General features: G+C 42.8%; 1 protein-coding gene across 2 annotated transcripts in view; it reads left to right on the plus strand.

The window, feature by feature from the left end:
• The window catches only part of ibtk (inhibitor of Bruton agammaglobulinemia tyrosine kinase), a 121,222-nt gene extending 115,258 nt beyond the window's left edge, over positions 1–5,964 (plus strand). Inside the window, exons 27-28 of one of the 2 annotated variants that reach the window (XM_078399822.1) lie at positions 507–639; positions 3,082–5,964. In XM_078399822.1, coding sequence (XP_078255948.1) covers positions 507–639; positions 3,082–3,207 — 259 coding nt within the window. In that variant the 3' untranslated portion in view covers positions 3,208–5,964. The remainder of the gene's footprint in view (positions 1–506; positions 640–3,081) is intronic. The other variant, XM_078399824.1, reaches the window with a different exon arrangement.
• Positions 5,965–12,876: the final 6,912 nt, after the last annotated feature.

The raw sequence follows: 12,876 nt of genomic DNA on the forward strand, positions 1-12,876 counted from the left end.
ACATGTTCCCAATGTTGGGGGAGTCCAGAACCAGGGGCCACAGTTTAAGAATAAGGGGTAGGCCATTTAGAACAGAGATGAGGAAAAACTTTTTTAGTCAGAGAGTTGTGAATCTGTGGAATTCTCTGCCTCAGAGGGCAGTGGAGGCCAATTCTCTGAATACATTCAAGAGAGAGCTAGATAGAGCCCTTAAGGATAGCGGAGTCAGGGGGTATGGGGAGAAGGCAGGAACGGGGTACTGATTGAGAATGATCAGCCATGATCACATTGAATGGCGGTGCTGGCTCGAAGGGCCGAATGGCCTTCTCCTGCACCTATTTTCTATTGTCTATTGTCTAAATATCACTTGGTAATAGTTGAAAAATATGAGATTTAGAATATTGTGAGTAAACTTTCTTTTTCCTAACTGCACCCAATTTATTTTCACCAATCCGTAAGAGCAACTGGGACTAATGGTCTGTAAATCAGGAAGTCTATTAACTTGAAATTGCTTCATCTCATAACAGTCCATGGTTAACGACGGTTGCTAAAAGTCAACCAACAATGACTCCGATTACTTTTGCGGCTATTGTGGAAGAGGAACGTCGGCAAGAGGCTGCACTTGTGAGGAGCAGGGAGAAGCCACTGGCATTGATTCAGGTAATGTCACTTGATTTGTGGAAACTGTTTAGAGTGCTAACAATTTCATAAAACCTTTTTTTTGGAGATCTCAATTATGTTGAATATTCAGAGGAAAGAAAAGGTAGCAATAGATATGCAAGTGCTTAAATATAGTTTTCAGCAGCACTCGTGAACAAATCCAAAATAGACAGGGTGTATATTGACAATCAAAGGTAGCCTGGTACAGTAAATTTTCAGAAAATACGCCAATCGACTACTTGGAAACCATGATCGTTTGGCAACTGGCTCTCATAAGTCATAGGAGCAGAAGTAGACCAATCGACCCATCGAAGTGATGGTTCCCTGAAATGCACCAGGGCTCTGGGGGGGGGGGGGGGGGGGGTGAGGTCATTAAATACAATGAATGAGCAGGTCAGGCAGCATCTCGGGAGATGCTGCCTGACCTGCTGAGTTACTCCAGCCTTTTGTGAATAAATCGATTTGTACCAGCATCTGCAGTTATTTTCTTATAAATACAATGAATGGTTCTGCCTCCACCACCTTGTCGGGCAGCAACTTTCAGACATCACTATAGTGTGGGTTTGAACTTTTCAGTAGTTCTTGTTTAAGCCAGCAATTACCTTAAATCTGTGCCCTCACAGTGCACCGTATCTGGACCTTGCATAATTTTACAACTACACTCAACCCTCTGCGTACCAAAGAAGGCAACTCCAGCACATGCAAACACTTCTCATAACTAACATTCTTTACTCATGGAGAAATTATCTGAGGCACATTATGTAGTGTTACTCTTGATTAGATTACACCAGACCAGTTTATCAAGAGCACTCCTCATTCCAGTGGATAATATATATTTTTATATATAAAGCGCTCAGTTAAGATTCTGGAATAGAATTGTGTTAATCAATCCAGGTACTCCCATGTGGTGCTTCTGTATAAATGTCATCAGTGTAAAGTGAGAGGCCCGTGACTCATATTCTTAGCTTCATAGATGCTTTCTATAGAAAAGGAAAAAAAATCCTATTTCCCTGGTCTATCCTGATTCATCGTCATGTTCTTTTATAATCTCAGTAGAAAGATATACCCCCTGAATAGTGCCATAGATCTAAGCATTTAAAAAAAAACACATTCAACTTTTTTTTTGCTAGTTGTATCAGGATGTCAACAGAGAATGCAATGTTTCTTGCATGCCAAGTATGAGAGATTTGGAAGGGTTACTTCCAAGTTGAGGATATTATTCAGAACTCAAAGTGCCACAGTTGCTGTGATGTTGCGATCAAGCTGCACTTGTAATGATCAGAATAGACAGGGTGATGAAGAAAATGTATGGCATGTTTCCCTTCATTGGCTGTGGTATCGAGTACTAAAGTTGGGATGTTATGTTGGAGTAGGTTAGAGTATTGTGTGCACTTCTGACTGCCTCGCAATAGGAAGGATGTAATTAAGCTAGAGAGAGTGCAGTAAAGATTCACAAGGATGTAGCAGGGACTGAAGGCCTTGAGATAGAAGGAGAGATTGAATAGGCTGCAACCTTTTTGCCTTGAGCAAAAGAGGCTGTGGGGTTACCTCACAGAGGTTTATAACATCATTAGGGGGATAGGTAGGGTAGTTATTCACAATATATTTGCAAGGGTAGGGATGGCTCAAACTAGAGGGATTGGGTTTCAGGTGAGATGGAAAAGATTCAATGGGAACAATCATATCATATCATCATATCATATATATACAGCCGGAAACAGGCCTTTTCGGCCCTCCAAGTCCATGCCGCCCAGTGATCCCCGCACATTAACACTATCCTACACCCACTAGGGACAATTTTTACATTTACCCAGCCAATTAACCTACATACCTGTACGTCTTTGGAGTGTGGGAGGAAACCGAAGATCTCGGAGAAAACCCACGCAAGTCACGGGGAGAACGTACAAACTCCTTACAGTGCAGCACCCGTAGTCAGGATCGAACCTGAGTCTCCGGCGCTGCATTCGCTGTAAAGCAGCAACTCGACCGCTGCGCTACCGTGCTTTTTTCACATAGAGGGCAACAAACAACCAGAGGAAGATATAGAAGGTATCACAAAATGCTGGAGTAACTCAGCAGGTCAGGCAGCATCTAGGAGAGAGAGGAGGAAGATATAGAAGCAGGTACAATCATGTTGTTTAAAGGTCATTTGGACAGGTCCGTGGACGGGAAAGGTTTAGAGGGATATGGACCAAATGCAGGCAGATGAGTCTTGCCCAGCAAGACACCTTGGTCTGCGTGGATGAGTTGGACAGATGGGCTTTTTTCTGTCCCTTGTAATGCCATGATTCTGGTGCGTGGGGGTGGAGGGGGGGGGGGGGGGGGGGGGCAGAGAGGGTGATCTTAATCGTCTGTCCCCAGAGAATTTTCAAATGGTCATAAAGTGATCATAAAGTGATATCTCCAAATTTTGTAAGTGATTTTTTTCCCCTCTATTTTCAGATCGAGGAATGTGCTATCCAGGAATTACGAATTCACTATCATGCCTGTGACAACCCTGAAGAATTCATTATAATAGATAGATCACCACAAAGGCCCATGGCGACCCCAGTATGGAGTAAACACTGATTTTTGCCAACTTCTGTTTTGAATTTACAATATTACATGGTCATGAAGTTAAATTGGTCAATGCTAACGGAGCAAAGGTGTTCCTCTGTGTTGCATGTTGTCGGAGATCATTTGGTGTGTTTGATCTCAATTGCTGTCAAGAAAATGCTTTCATCTGGATTCTATTCCTTTATAGACCGTTTTCATTAGTGCTGATCAAATATTGATCATCTTTCAACTTCCCCTCCACAAATATTTTCACACAGACTTTAAAGCCTGCTTTTAGTTGTCATGGTGCAAAATTGGTGGCTGAGAATTCTGAATTAGAATGGTGGATAAATAATGGGTTACAGGGTACAGAACATGGGGTCAGTAAGAAAACACAGGAGCTCTGGAGGTAGCAGTTTTACTGTTTCACTTTAAAGCATGAGCATAAGAGGAACACTCGGCCTATTGTTTCTGATCTTGGCCAGCTCCAGCTCCAGTAGTAAATGGTCTTGAAGTGATCACTTAGAGTCATAGAGTCTTGCAGCGTGGAAACAGGCCCTGAGGCCCAACTTGCCCACAACGGCCAACATGTCCCATCTACAATAGTTCCACCTGCCTGCCTTTGGCCCATATCCCTCTAAACCTGTCCTATCCATGTGCCTGTCTAAATGTTTCTTAAACATTGCAATAGTACCTGCCTCAACTACCTCCTCCAACAGCTCATACCATATACCTATCACCCTTTGTGTGAAAAAGTTACCCCTCAGCTTCCTACTAAATCTTTCCCCCCCTCACCTAAAGCCAATGTCCACTGGATCTTGATTCCGCTACTCTGGGCAAGAGACGACCCGATCTATTCCTCTCATGATTTTGTACACCTCTATAAGATATAGAGCTGGAATGAGCCAACCTCGAAATTGATTCAGTGGTAGAGCACCAGCAAAGGTTTATTGTTCACTAACTCCTAATTTCACTCATAGTGTTAATGGTATTTAATGCCTGATCACAGGGACAAGAAAATTTGTGGGGGAGAAAAATGCAGTGACATTTCTTGATAATTAACCGAAAACAATATTGGTGAAGCCTTAGAAGTCAACCATACTCTAAATGACTTCTAAGGCTTAACCAATGCTGCTTGATGATATTACTTTACAACTCGTGCATATCTGCATAATGAATTGCATTCATTTAAAAAAAAAAACATCTTCAAAGTGCGTATTTGCAAAAATAATGGTGCTGTTTATCGTACAAAAGCACAAAAAGCATCTCATAATACAATTTTTTATAGTGCAACAAAGCCAAGCAAAAATCAAATTGAGCATCGCATTATTCTTCTTTTCATGGTTGGTTTAAATCTAAATAAAGTAAACTCCAGTTACCTAACCTATTGCTGACACCAAGGTTGACTTCACCATTTTAGGTCTGGGTGCAGGCATGCTGGCAGCTCAGCCTGCCTGTGTACAGACTTAACATGACAGCCTTTATGACAGTAATGGATGCTACTTATATTTGGCACTGTTTGCAGGCAAAGAGCTTAAGAAGCTCCCACTTAAAGAACACCCATGCTGCATATTGGCTTTTAATTAAACTTGGCAGGTTTGACTGCAATTGTGTCATTGGAAACATTGCTATTAAGTGTCACATGTTGATATGTTGCTGTTCCAGTGCAGTTCAAACGCTTGTTTGTTTTAATAATTGCTGAAATAAGCTTCTTATGAGAAATATATTAATATAAACATGATGTACACAAGAGTGAAAATAAGCTTTTTTGCTGTTGCAAAGTTGAACATTTTAAGCTTGCACTATTTTTAAAGTCATAACTTTGTACATTCTGTTAAGAATGAGAATAAATTTCAAACCATCTGGTAGGTTTGAAAAGTTATAAATGGCAATATTAAAACAAAAATTAAATTGTTATGCTATCTAGCTTTCCCCATTATGTAATTGAGACAATGCAGGTATTTGTGCTTTTGTGTTCGAGAGACATTACCCTAACTGTGTAATGGGTCTAGCTATTCATGCATGATTTATTTGTTGACTTGTTTGTGTTTGTGCAACTGAGGTTGGAGCTGTTGACTTTTCTGTACCATTGACAAAAACTGTGATTTTGGGCTCCAGCGAGTGAAATGTGTGCTTCTTCTAATTGTTCATTTGCAATTTAAACATGACCACTTATAAAGGAGAGTCACTGCATAAAAGATGCCTTAATGGCACTTTGAGATGGGATGGGTTTGTGTGTGCGCGTGTGTGTGTATGTGTGAACAAAGTATAAAGTGCTGGACGAATCCAGCGGGTTAGGGGTAATGGACAAATTACATTTTGGTTCGAAACCTGTCTTCAAACTCTGAAACAAAGAGAAACAATTCCAAAACATAATTAAGATGCAGTGTTCACGATTCTTCAGTATATTTCAAATATCATGCAAATGTTTAGCCACGATGGGTGGCAAGCTGGAAGTGATAAAAATAATAAATATGTACTTGAACAAATAATTATTTGTTTTTTTCTCTAACACTATATATGCAGTCTATCTAAATAGTTTAGTTTAGAGATACAGTGTGGAAACGTGCCCTTCGACCCACCGGGACCGCACCGATCTGCGATCCCCGCACATTAACACTATCCTACACACACCAGGGACAATTTACAATCATATCAAGCCAATCATCCTACAATCTGTATTTCTTTGGAGTGTACTTAATAGATTTTATATTTATTTTTTCCTGTTCACTCACTTGAATCAATAAATATTCCAACTTCCATGAGGAAATTAAAAAGTGAATGCTACACCTTTTATGATTTGATCCATAGGAACATTTTGTTTTTCTATCACTTGCTGTACAGGTAATATCCATTTTCAAATAAAGGTTTTACAAACATGTAATTTGAAATTTCAATTTATAGATATTCCTATATCTCTAGCAGAAATCAGCTTATATTAATCTTTTTGATTCTGTAGCAGATTCATAGTTTATTTAAGTCTCGATTACAAAATGATTATTTGCACCCTCTCAAGAGTTAAAAGAGTTTAAATGTCATATGCACCAAAACGGAACAATTAAATTTTGCTTGCTGCAGCAGCAGTACAACAGGTTCCTGTGTGTTTTGAGTGGAAGATGATTATCAGTTGTGCAGAATATTTTATGGGTGGTTTGATTACTGGAGATTTACACTGGGAGCAAAATGCCCTGAGATTCATACTGGACATTTGGATATGTATAACAACTGTGGGAAATCACATATTCAACAGTATTGATGCTACATAGTTTCGAAGAATGAGAGGGGACCTCATTGAAACATACAGAATAGTGAAAAGCTTGGATAGAGTGGATGTGGAGAGAATATTTCCATTATTTAATATTTATGTGTATTTTTTAAATTTAAGGCCCCTTTATAACATACTAGACCAAGTGGACCCGTTGGGCCCAAACCTCTCCTGCATTGGTGCAGCACCCTCTCTTAGCTCACTCCCCTCTCCCCCCCCTCCCCTCTCCACCCCTCCCTCCTCCCCCTCCCCCTCACCCTCCCTCCATCCCCTCCCTCCACCACCCCGCTCCTCCCCTCCCCTTCCCCCTTCCCCTCCATCCCCCTCAACCCCCCTTATCCTCCCTCCATCCCCCCCTCCCTCCCCTCCCTCCCTAGGAGATAGATTTAAACTTTAAAATGTGAATAACTTTAAAAATATAACCCCAATATCAATTAAACTTCTTCCATTAGCACCAAAGGAACGACGGTGAGTAAGGTGGACCTAAAATTGTCGCGCTATCGTGCACCATTTTGGCTGTAGTTCTGGAACAAACAAACAAACAAACGAGAGTTTTAGTATGTAGATACTAAGGGGCCCCTCACTAGCTTAATCCGCCCCTGCCTTGAATAAATCTTTTTTTGGCAGCTTGACACGTGTGGGTCTGATTTGGATATGTAGCAGTCAGAAAGAGGATTGAAACATGATTAAGTACTGAAAATAGTGCCTGTGATGGACAGGATATATTGTATCTACGTTATCAAACGCATCAATGATTTACAATTGAATGCTTGTATTTTAATGTACCCACAGCAGTTTGAGTACGGACAAAGATGGTGCATAATAAATATTTTGTTCGTGTTGGGATGAAATGAAAATATGGAAGAGTAACATGGGCTTGAATATTAAAAGGAAATCATGATGCTGTTGTCCTAAATGTGGACCTCCAATTGCATCTGACCAGGACACTGTTACTGACCCATTGGATGGGTCGTGGAACTTATGGAAGATCAATGGGAGGTTGTTCAAATTGCCAGTGGATATCCACACCACGAGAAGATTACCTTGAAAACACGGCTTGTCCAAGAGGCTGCAAAGTACTGGAATCAGTGACTGAAACAGGCATAACAAAAACCTGCCAACGATGACTACTAGTAACCTTGGAACCTCCTTGTCAAAGGGCTTGCTTAGTTCAAAGGTAGACACAAAATGCTGGAGCAACTCAGTGGGACAGGCATCATCTCTGGAGAGAAGGAATGGGTGACGCTTCGGGTTGAGACCCTTCTTCAGAATGCTTAGTTTAGTTTAGTTTAGTCCAACCATTCATCATAAAACATAATCCATGTAGGATCACCAGATAAGCCAAGAGTTTATTGATTAGAGAGCAGATTTGTACGGTGAGAGTGACAAAGTTGAAAGAGTGATTAGTTTAGTTTAGTTTAGAGATACAGCGCAGAAACAGGCTCTTCAGTCCACCAAGTCCACGTCGACCAGTACACTGGTATTATCCTACACACACTAGGGACAATTTAACATTTACACCAAGCCAATTAACCTACAAACCTGTACGTCTTTGGAGTGTGGGAGGAAACTGAAAACCCACGCAAGTCACGTGGGCGGCACGGTGGCGCAGAGGTAGAGTTGCTGCCTTACAGCGAATGCAGCGCCGGAGACTCACGTTCGATCCTGACTACGGGCGCCATCTGTACGGAGTTTGTCCGTTCTCCCCGTGACCTGCGTGGGTTTTCTCCGAGATCTTCGGTTTCCTCCCACACTCCAAAGACGTACAGGTATGTAGGTTAATTGGCTGGGTAAATGTAAAAATTGTCCCTAGTGGGTGTAGGACCGTGTTAGTGTGCGGGGATCGCTGGGCGGTGCGGACCCGGTGGGCCGAAGGGCCTGTTTCTGCGCTGTATCTCTAAATCTAAAATCAAAAGATCAAAATAGAGCCATTTACAGTATCGAGATACATGATAAGGGAATACCTTTAAAAGCATTCAAGAGAGAGCTGGATAGAGCTTTTAAGGATAGCGGAGTCAGGGGATATGGGGAGAAGGCAGGAATGGGGTACTGATTGAGAATGATCAGCCATGATCACATTGAATGGTGGTGCTGGCTCGAAGGGCCGAATGGCCTCCTCCTGCACCTATTGTCTATTGAGAACGTACAAACCCCGTACAGACTAGCACCCATAGTCAGAATCGAATCCGAGTCACTGGTGCTGCAAGGCAGTAGCTCTAACGCAACGCCACCGTGCCGCCCTTTTCAGGTATTTTTACACAGGTTGCTGGATGCCTGGAACATGCTACAATGGTTGGTGGTGGAGGAGGCAGATATGATAGCATTGAAGATGCGTTTAGACATGCGCATGGATATGGAGGGATATTGATCATATGCAAGCAGATGAGATTAGTTTATCTTGGCATCAAGTTGGGCACGGACATTGGGGGCCGAAGGACCCGTTCCTGTACTGCATGTTGTCTGCTTTATGTCTATCATGGGAGTGCAGCTCATTTCCACAATTTAAAAATTTTAAATCCTGAACAGAATTACGGAAAAAAATAACAAATGTTCTCAATTATAATAAATGCCTGTTCCTCAGTATGTTAATGATTATAATATTATAAAGTATTTACATGTTATATTTTTATGCCAGATATGGATGCCAACTATTAGTGCACTCAAGCCTCTTCTTGTTTGATGTTGGTATCAGAGAATTAATTAACATTATGTCATTGGTGCAAGTGAATCAGGAACCAGTCTGGAGTTGATTACATGAGGAATTTTGGGACTGGGGTATAGACTCTAAATGGAGTACAAGAACTTGGAAAACTAGGAGTAGGCTGTTTGGCCCTTGAAGCTGCCATGCCATTCAAATCGATCATGACTGATCTGATCTTGGCCCCAGCTCCACTTTCCTGCCTGTTCCCAACAACCTCTTCAGATCATGAATCTTAGACTTGGAATTCTCCCCCCCAGAGGGGATCCAAATGTTCACACCCTCTCATGAAAGAAACTGCCGCACATCCATCTATCCATCTTAAATGGGCATCCCCTTAGTACAATAACCGTTTCCCTAGTCCTAGACAAACCTGTAAAGGAAACTTCCTCTCAGCATCTCCATCATTAAATACCCCCCCCCCCAACACAAACCAGATTCTTATATTTTTATAAGATCAATTTTTCATTCTTCCATCAACTCTAATAACTATAGTCCCAACTCTCTTCTCGCAAAACGATAGAAAGAATCCTAAGGAGGAAGGGGGTGGGAAAGGGGGGGGGATCCATCTTCAATGGTTGACTACTGACGTCTTTAATTCATGTTATTCCCTTTATCGTGTACCTGTACACTGGAATGCTCCATCGTAATCATGTACTGTCTTTCTGCTGACAGTTTACCACTCAACTGAAACTCAAACTCAAGACGTATAATTCCACAAAGACAGTTGGCAGTTCAGTTGGTCGGACCGATTATTATTTTTTTTAAAAGCAAAGAAATTTTGACAGAAGAGTAAAGTAGGAAATACTTCGAGAACTAGAATGCAAGACATGTGGGAAAGGTGTGATTGAGAGAGAAGGTGGAGAAAAAGATTCACGAGGATGTGCAGTTCTCGAAGTCTTGAGTTAAGAAGAAAGGCAGGACAGGCTGGGGCTGTTTTCCTTGGAATGCAGAAAGGTGCGGAGAGACCTTACAGAGGTTTATAAAGTAAGGGCGGGCTTAGATAGACTATGACGGGCATTGTCATAGTCTATTTCCCAGATGGCGAAGGTAAAGATTTAAAGGGGACCTTCGGCCGGCATGGACGAGATGAGACAAATGACCTGTTTCGATGGTGTATGAGCCTTTGACTCTATAACTTGTCTTATATCTTTGACACTGCAACTTTTCATAAGGTAGCCCATTCATTCTAGGAGTCAAGTTATAAATCTCGATTCTAAAGCAATAAATAATGAACTTGCTATAAATAATGAACTTTAGCTAATGCAACTATTATACTTGAATAAGGAGTCTACTACTCTATGCAGTGCTCCGGGTGTGGTTTCACCAGCACACTTCTCCTTCTTGCGTTTGAGGCAGCAGAAATTATGTAACGCCCTCCAGGCGCTGTAGCCAGTGCAATGTGCTGTTGTCGAGGGCCGTGAGGTCTACCCCTCCACCAGGGGGACGGAGGACAGCGCAGTCGAAAATGACGTGCTGCGCTGTTTGCTGGTCTGCTCCACACAGGCAGGCTGCTGATGGACGCAACCCCCAACGATGCATGCTGGCATTGAACCGGCCGACCACTGTGCGGAGCCGGTTCAACAGCACACTGTACAACAGTGGCACGTCCTATTTTAAACCCGATCTGCTTTCCACACGGGCCAAAATTTCGTATTTCTTCCAAATTACTCGCTGCATCTGCTTGGTAATCTTCCGCATTTCACGTGCACAATGCCGCCTGGGTCTCGCATGGTCGTTTTTATTATCTTTTATGGTCAACATTTCTATTGTGGTCAGATGTGAATCAGATAAAATGTCCTAATGTACAGCAAAAGCATTGAGCAATATTCTGTGTTTTCTCTCCTCCAGAAAGTGTGAACCACCAGCCACAGGGACAGCTTCTCCCCCCCCCCCCCCCCCCTGTTATCAGGCTTCTGAGCGGTTCTTCCATAAGCTAGGGTACAGGTTGATTTTACACACCTCTATAATATCACAGCTTAACCTCCTGCACTCCAAGGAATAAAGTCCTAGCCTGCCCAACTTCTAGCTCTTCGTGGTCATAAGGTCATAAGATCATAAGCGGCACGGTGGCGCAGCGGTAGAGTTGCTGCCTTACAGCGAATGCAGCGCCAGAGACTCAGGTTCGATCCTGACTACGGGCGCCGTCTGTACGGAGTTTGTACGTTCTCCCCGTGACCTGCGTAGGTTTTCTCAGAGATCTTCGGTTTCCTCCCACACTCCAAAGACGTACAGGTATGTAGGTTAAATGACTGGGTAGATGTAAAAAATTGTCCCTAGTGGGTGTAGGATAGTTAATGTGCGGGGATCGCTGGGCGGCGCGGACTCGGTGGGCCGAAGGGCCTGTTTCCGCGCTGTATCTCTAAATCTAAATCTAAATCTAAATTAGGCCATTCATCCCAAGTCTACTCCGCCATTCAAACATGGCTGATCTCTCTCTCTCCTAATCCCATTCCCCTGCCTTTATCCCCTCAACCCCTGACACCTGTACTAATCAACAATCTTTCTGTCTCTTCTTTAAAAATATCCATTGACTTGGCCTCCACAGCCTTCTGTGGCAAAGAATTCCACAGATTCACCACTGTCTGACTAAATAAATCCCTTCTCATCTTCCTAAAGGAACGTCCTTTGATTCTGAGGTTATGACATCTAGTCCTAGACTCTCCTAGACGATCAAACCTTCCAGAACAGCCAACCATGCAGAACCTTCTCAATGATCGTGCTGTAGTCCATGCAGGGTATTTCCATGCTTGCCCTCATTAACCTTCGTAATTACTTCAAGAAAATCAATTAGATTTATGCGACATGTCCCCCATGCAAAAACAAAACCCAATGCTAACTATCCCTTGTCAACTCCTGTCTTTCCAAATGAATGTATATCTTATTTCTCAGTGTCCTCTGTGGTACCTTTAGTTTAGTTTTTAGAGATACAGCTCGGAAATAGGCCCTTTTGGCCCACTGGGTCCGCGCCGACCAGCGATCCCCGCACATTAACACTATCCTACACACACTAGGGACAATTTTTACATTTACCAAGCCAATTAACCAACATACCTGTACGTCTTTGGAGTGTGGGAGGAAACCGAAGATCTCGGAGAAAACCTACGCAGGTCACGGGGGGAACGTACAAACTCCGTACAGACAGCATCTGTAGTCGGGATCGAACCCGGGTCTCCGGCGCTGTATTCGCTGTAAGGCAGCAAATCTACCGCTGCGCCACCGTGCCGTCCTTCTCACTATCGATATTTGGTTATTAGTCTATGGGTCCCAGAATTTTCTTCACATCCTTTCTTAAATAGAGGCACGACATGAACCATCCTTCAACACCTCACCCGCACCTAACATTCACACATCTCAGCCAGGACTCCTGCAGTTTCTTCTCATGCTTATCAGTGTCCTAATCAGGCCCCAGAGATTCTTCTACCTTCATACATCTAAGGGATATCCAGCACCCTCTACCACATCCTCTGGCAGATCGTTCCATATACCCATCATCATCTGTGTTAACTCACGGTCTCCTTTAAAACCTGTCCCTCTCACCTTAAACCTATGCCCTCTCTTTTTAAACTCTGCTACTCTGTGAAAGACTATGACAATCATTCTTATCTGCCCCTTGTGATTTTATAGACCTCTATAAGTTCAACCCCCACCCCCCACTTCATCCTCAATTGCTCCAGGGAAAACAATCCCAGCCTATCCAGACTCTCCTTTTAGCTGAAGAACTCCAGTATGAGCAATA

Source organism: Rhinoraja longicauda, chromosome 5 (assembly GCF_053455715.1).
Source record: "Rhinoraja longicauda isolate Sanriku21f chromosome 5, sRhiLon1.1, whole genome shotgun sequence".
Classification (NCBI taxonomy): Eukaryota; Metazoa; Chordata; class Chondrichthyes; order Rajiformes; family Arhynchobatidae; genus Rhinoraja; species Rhinoraja longicauda.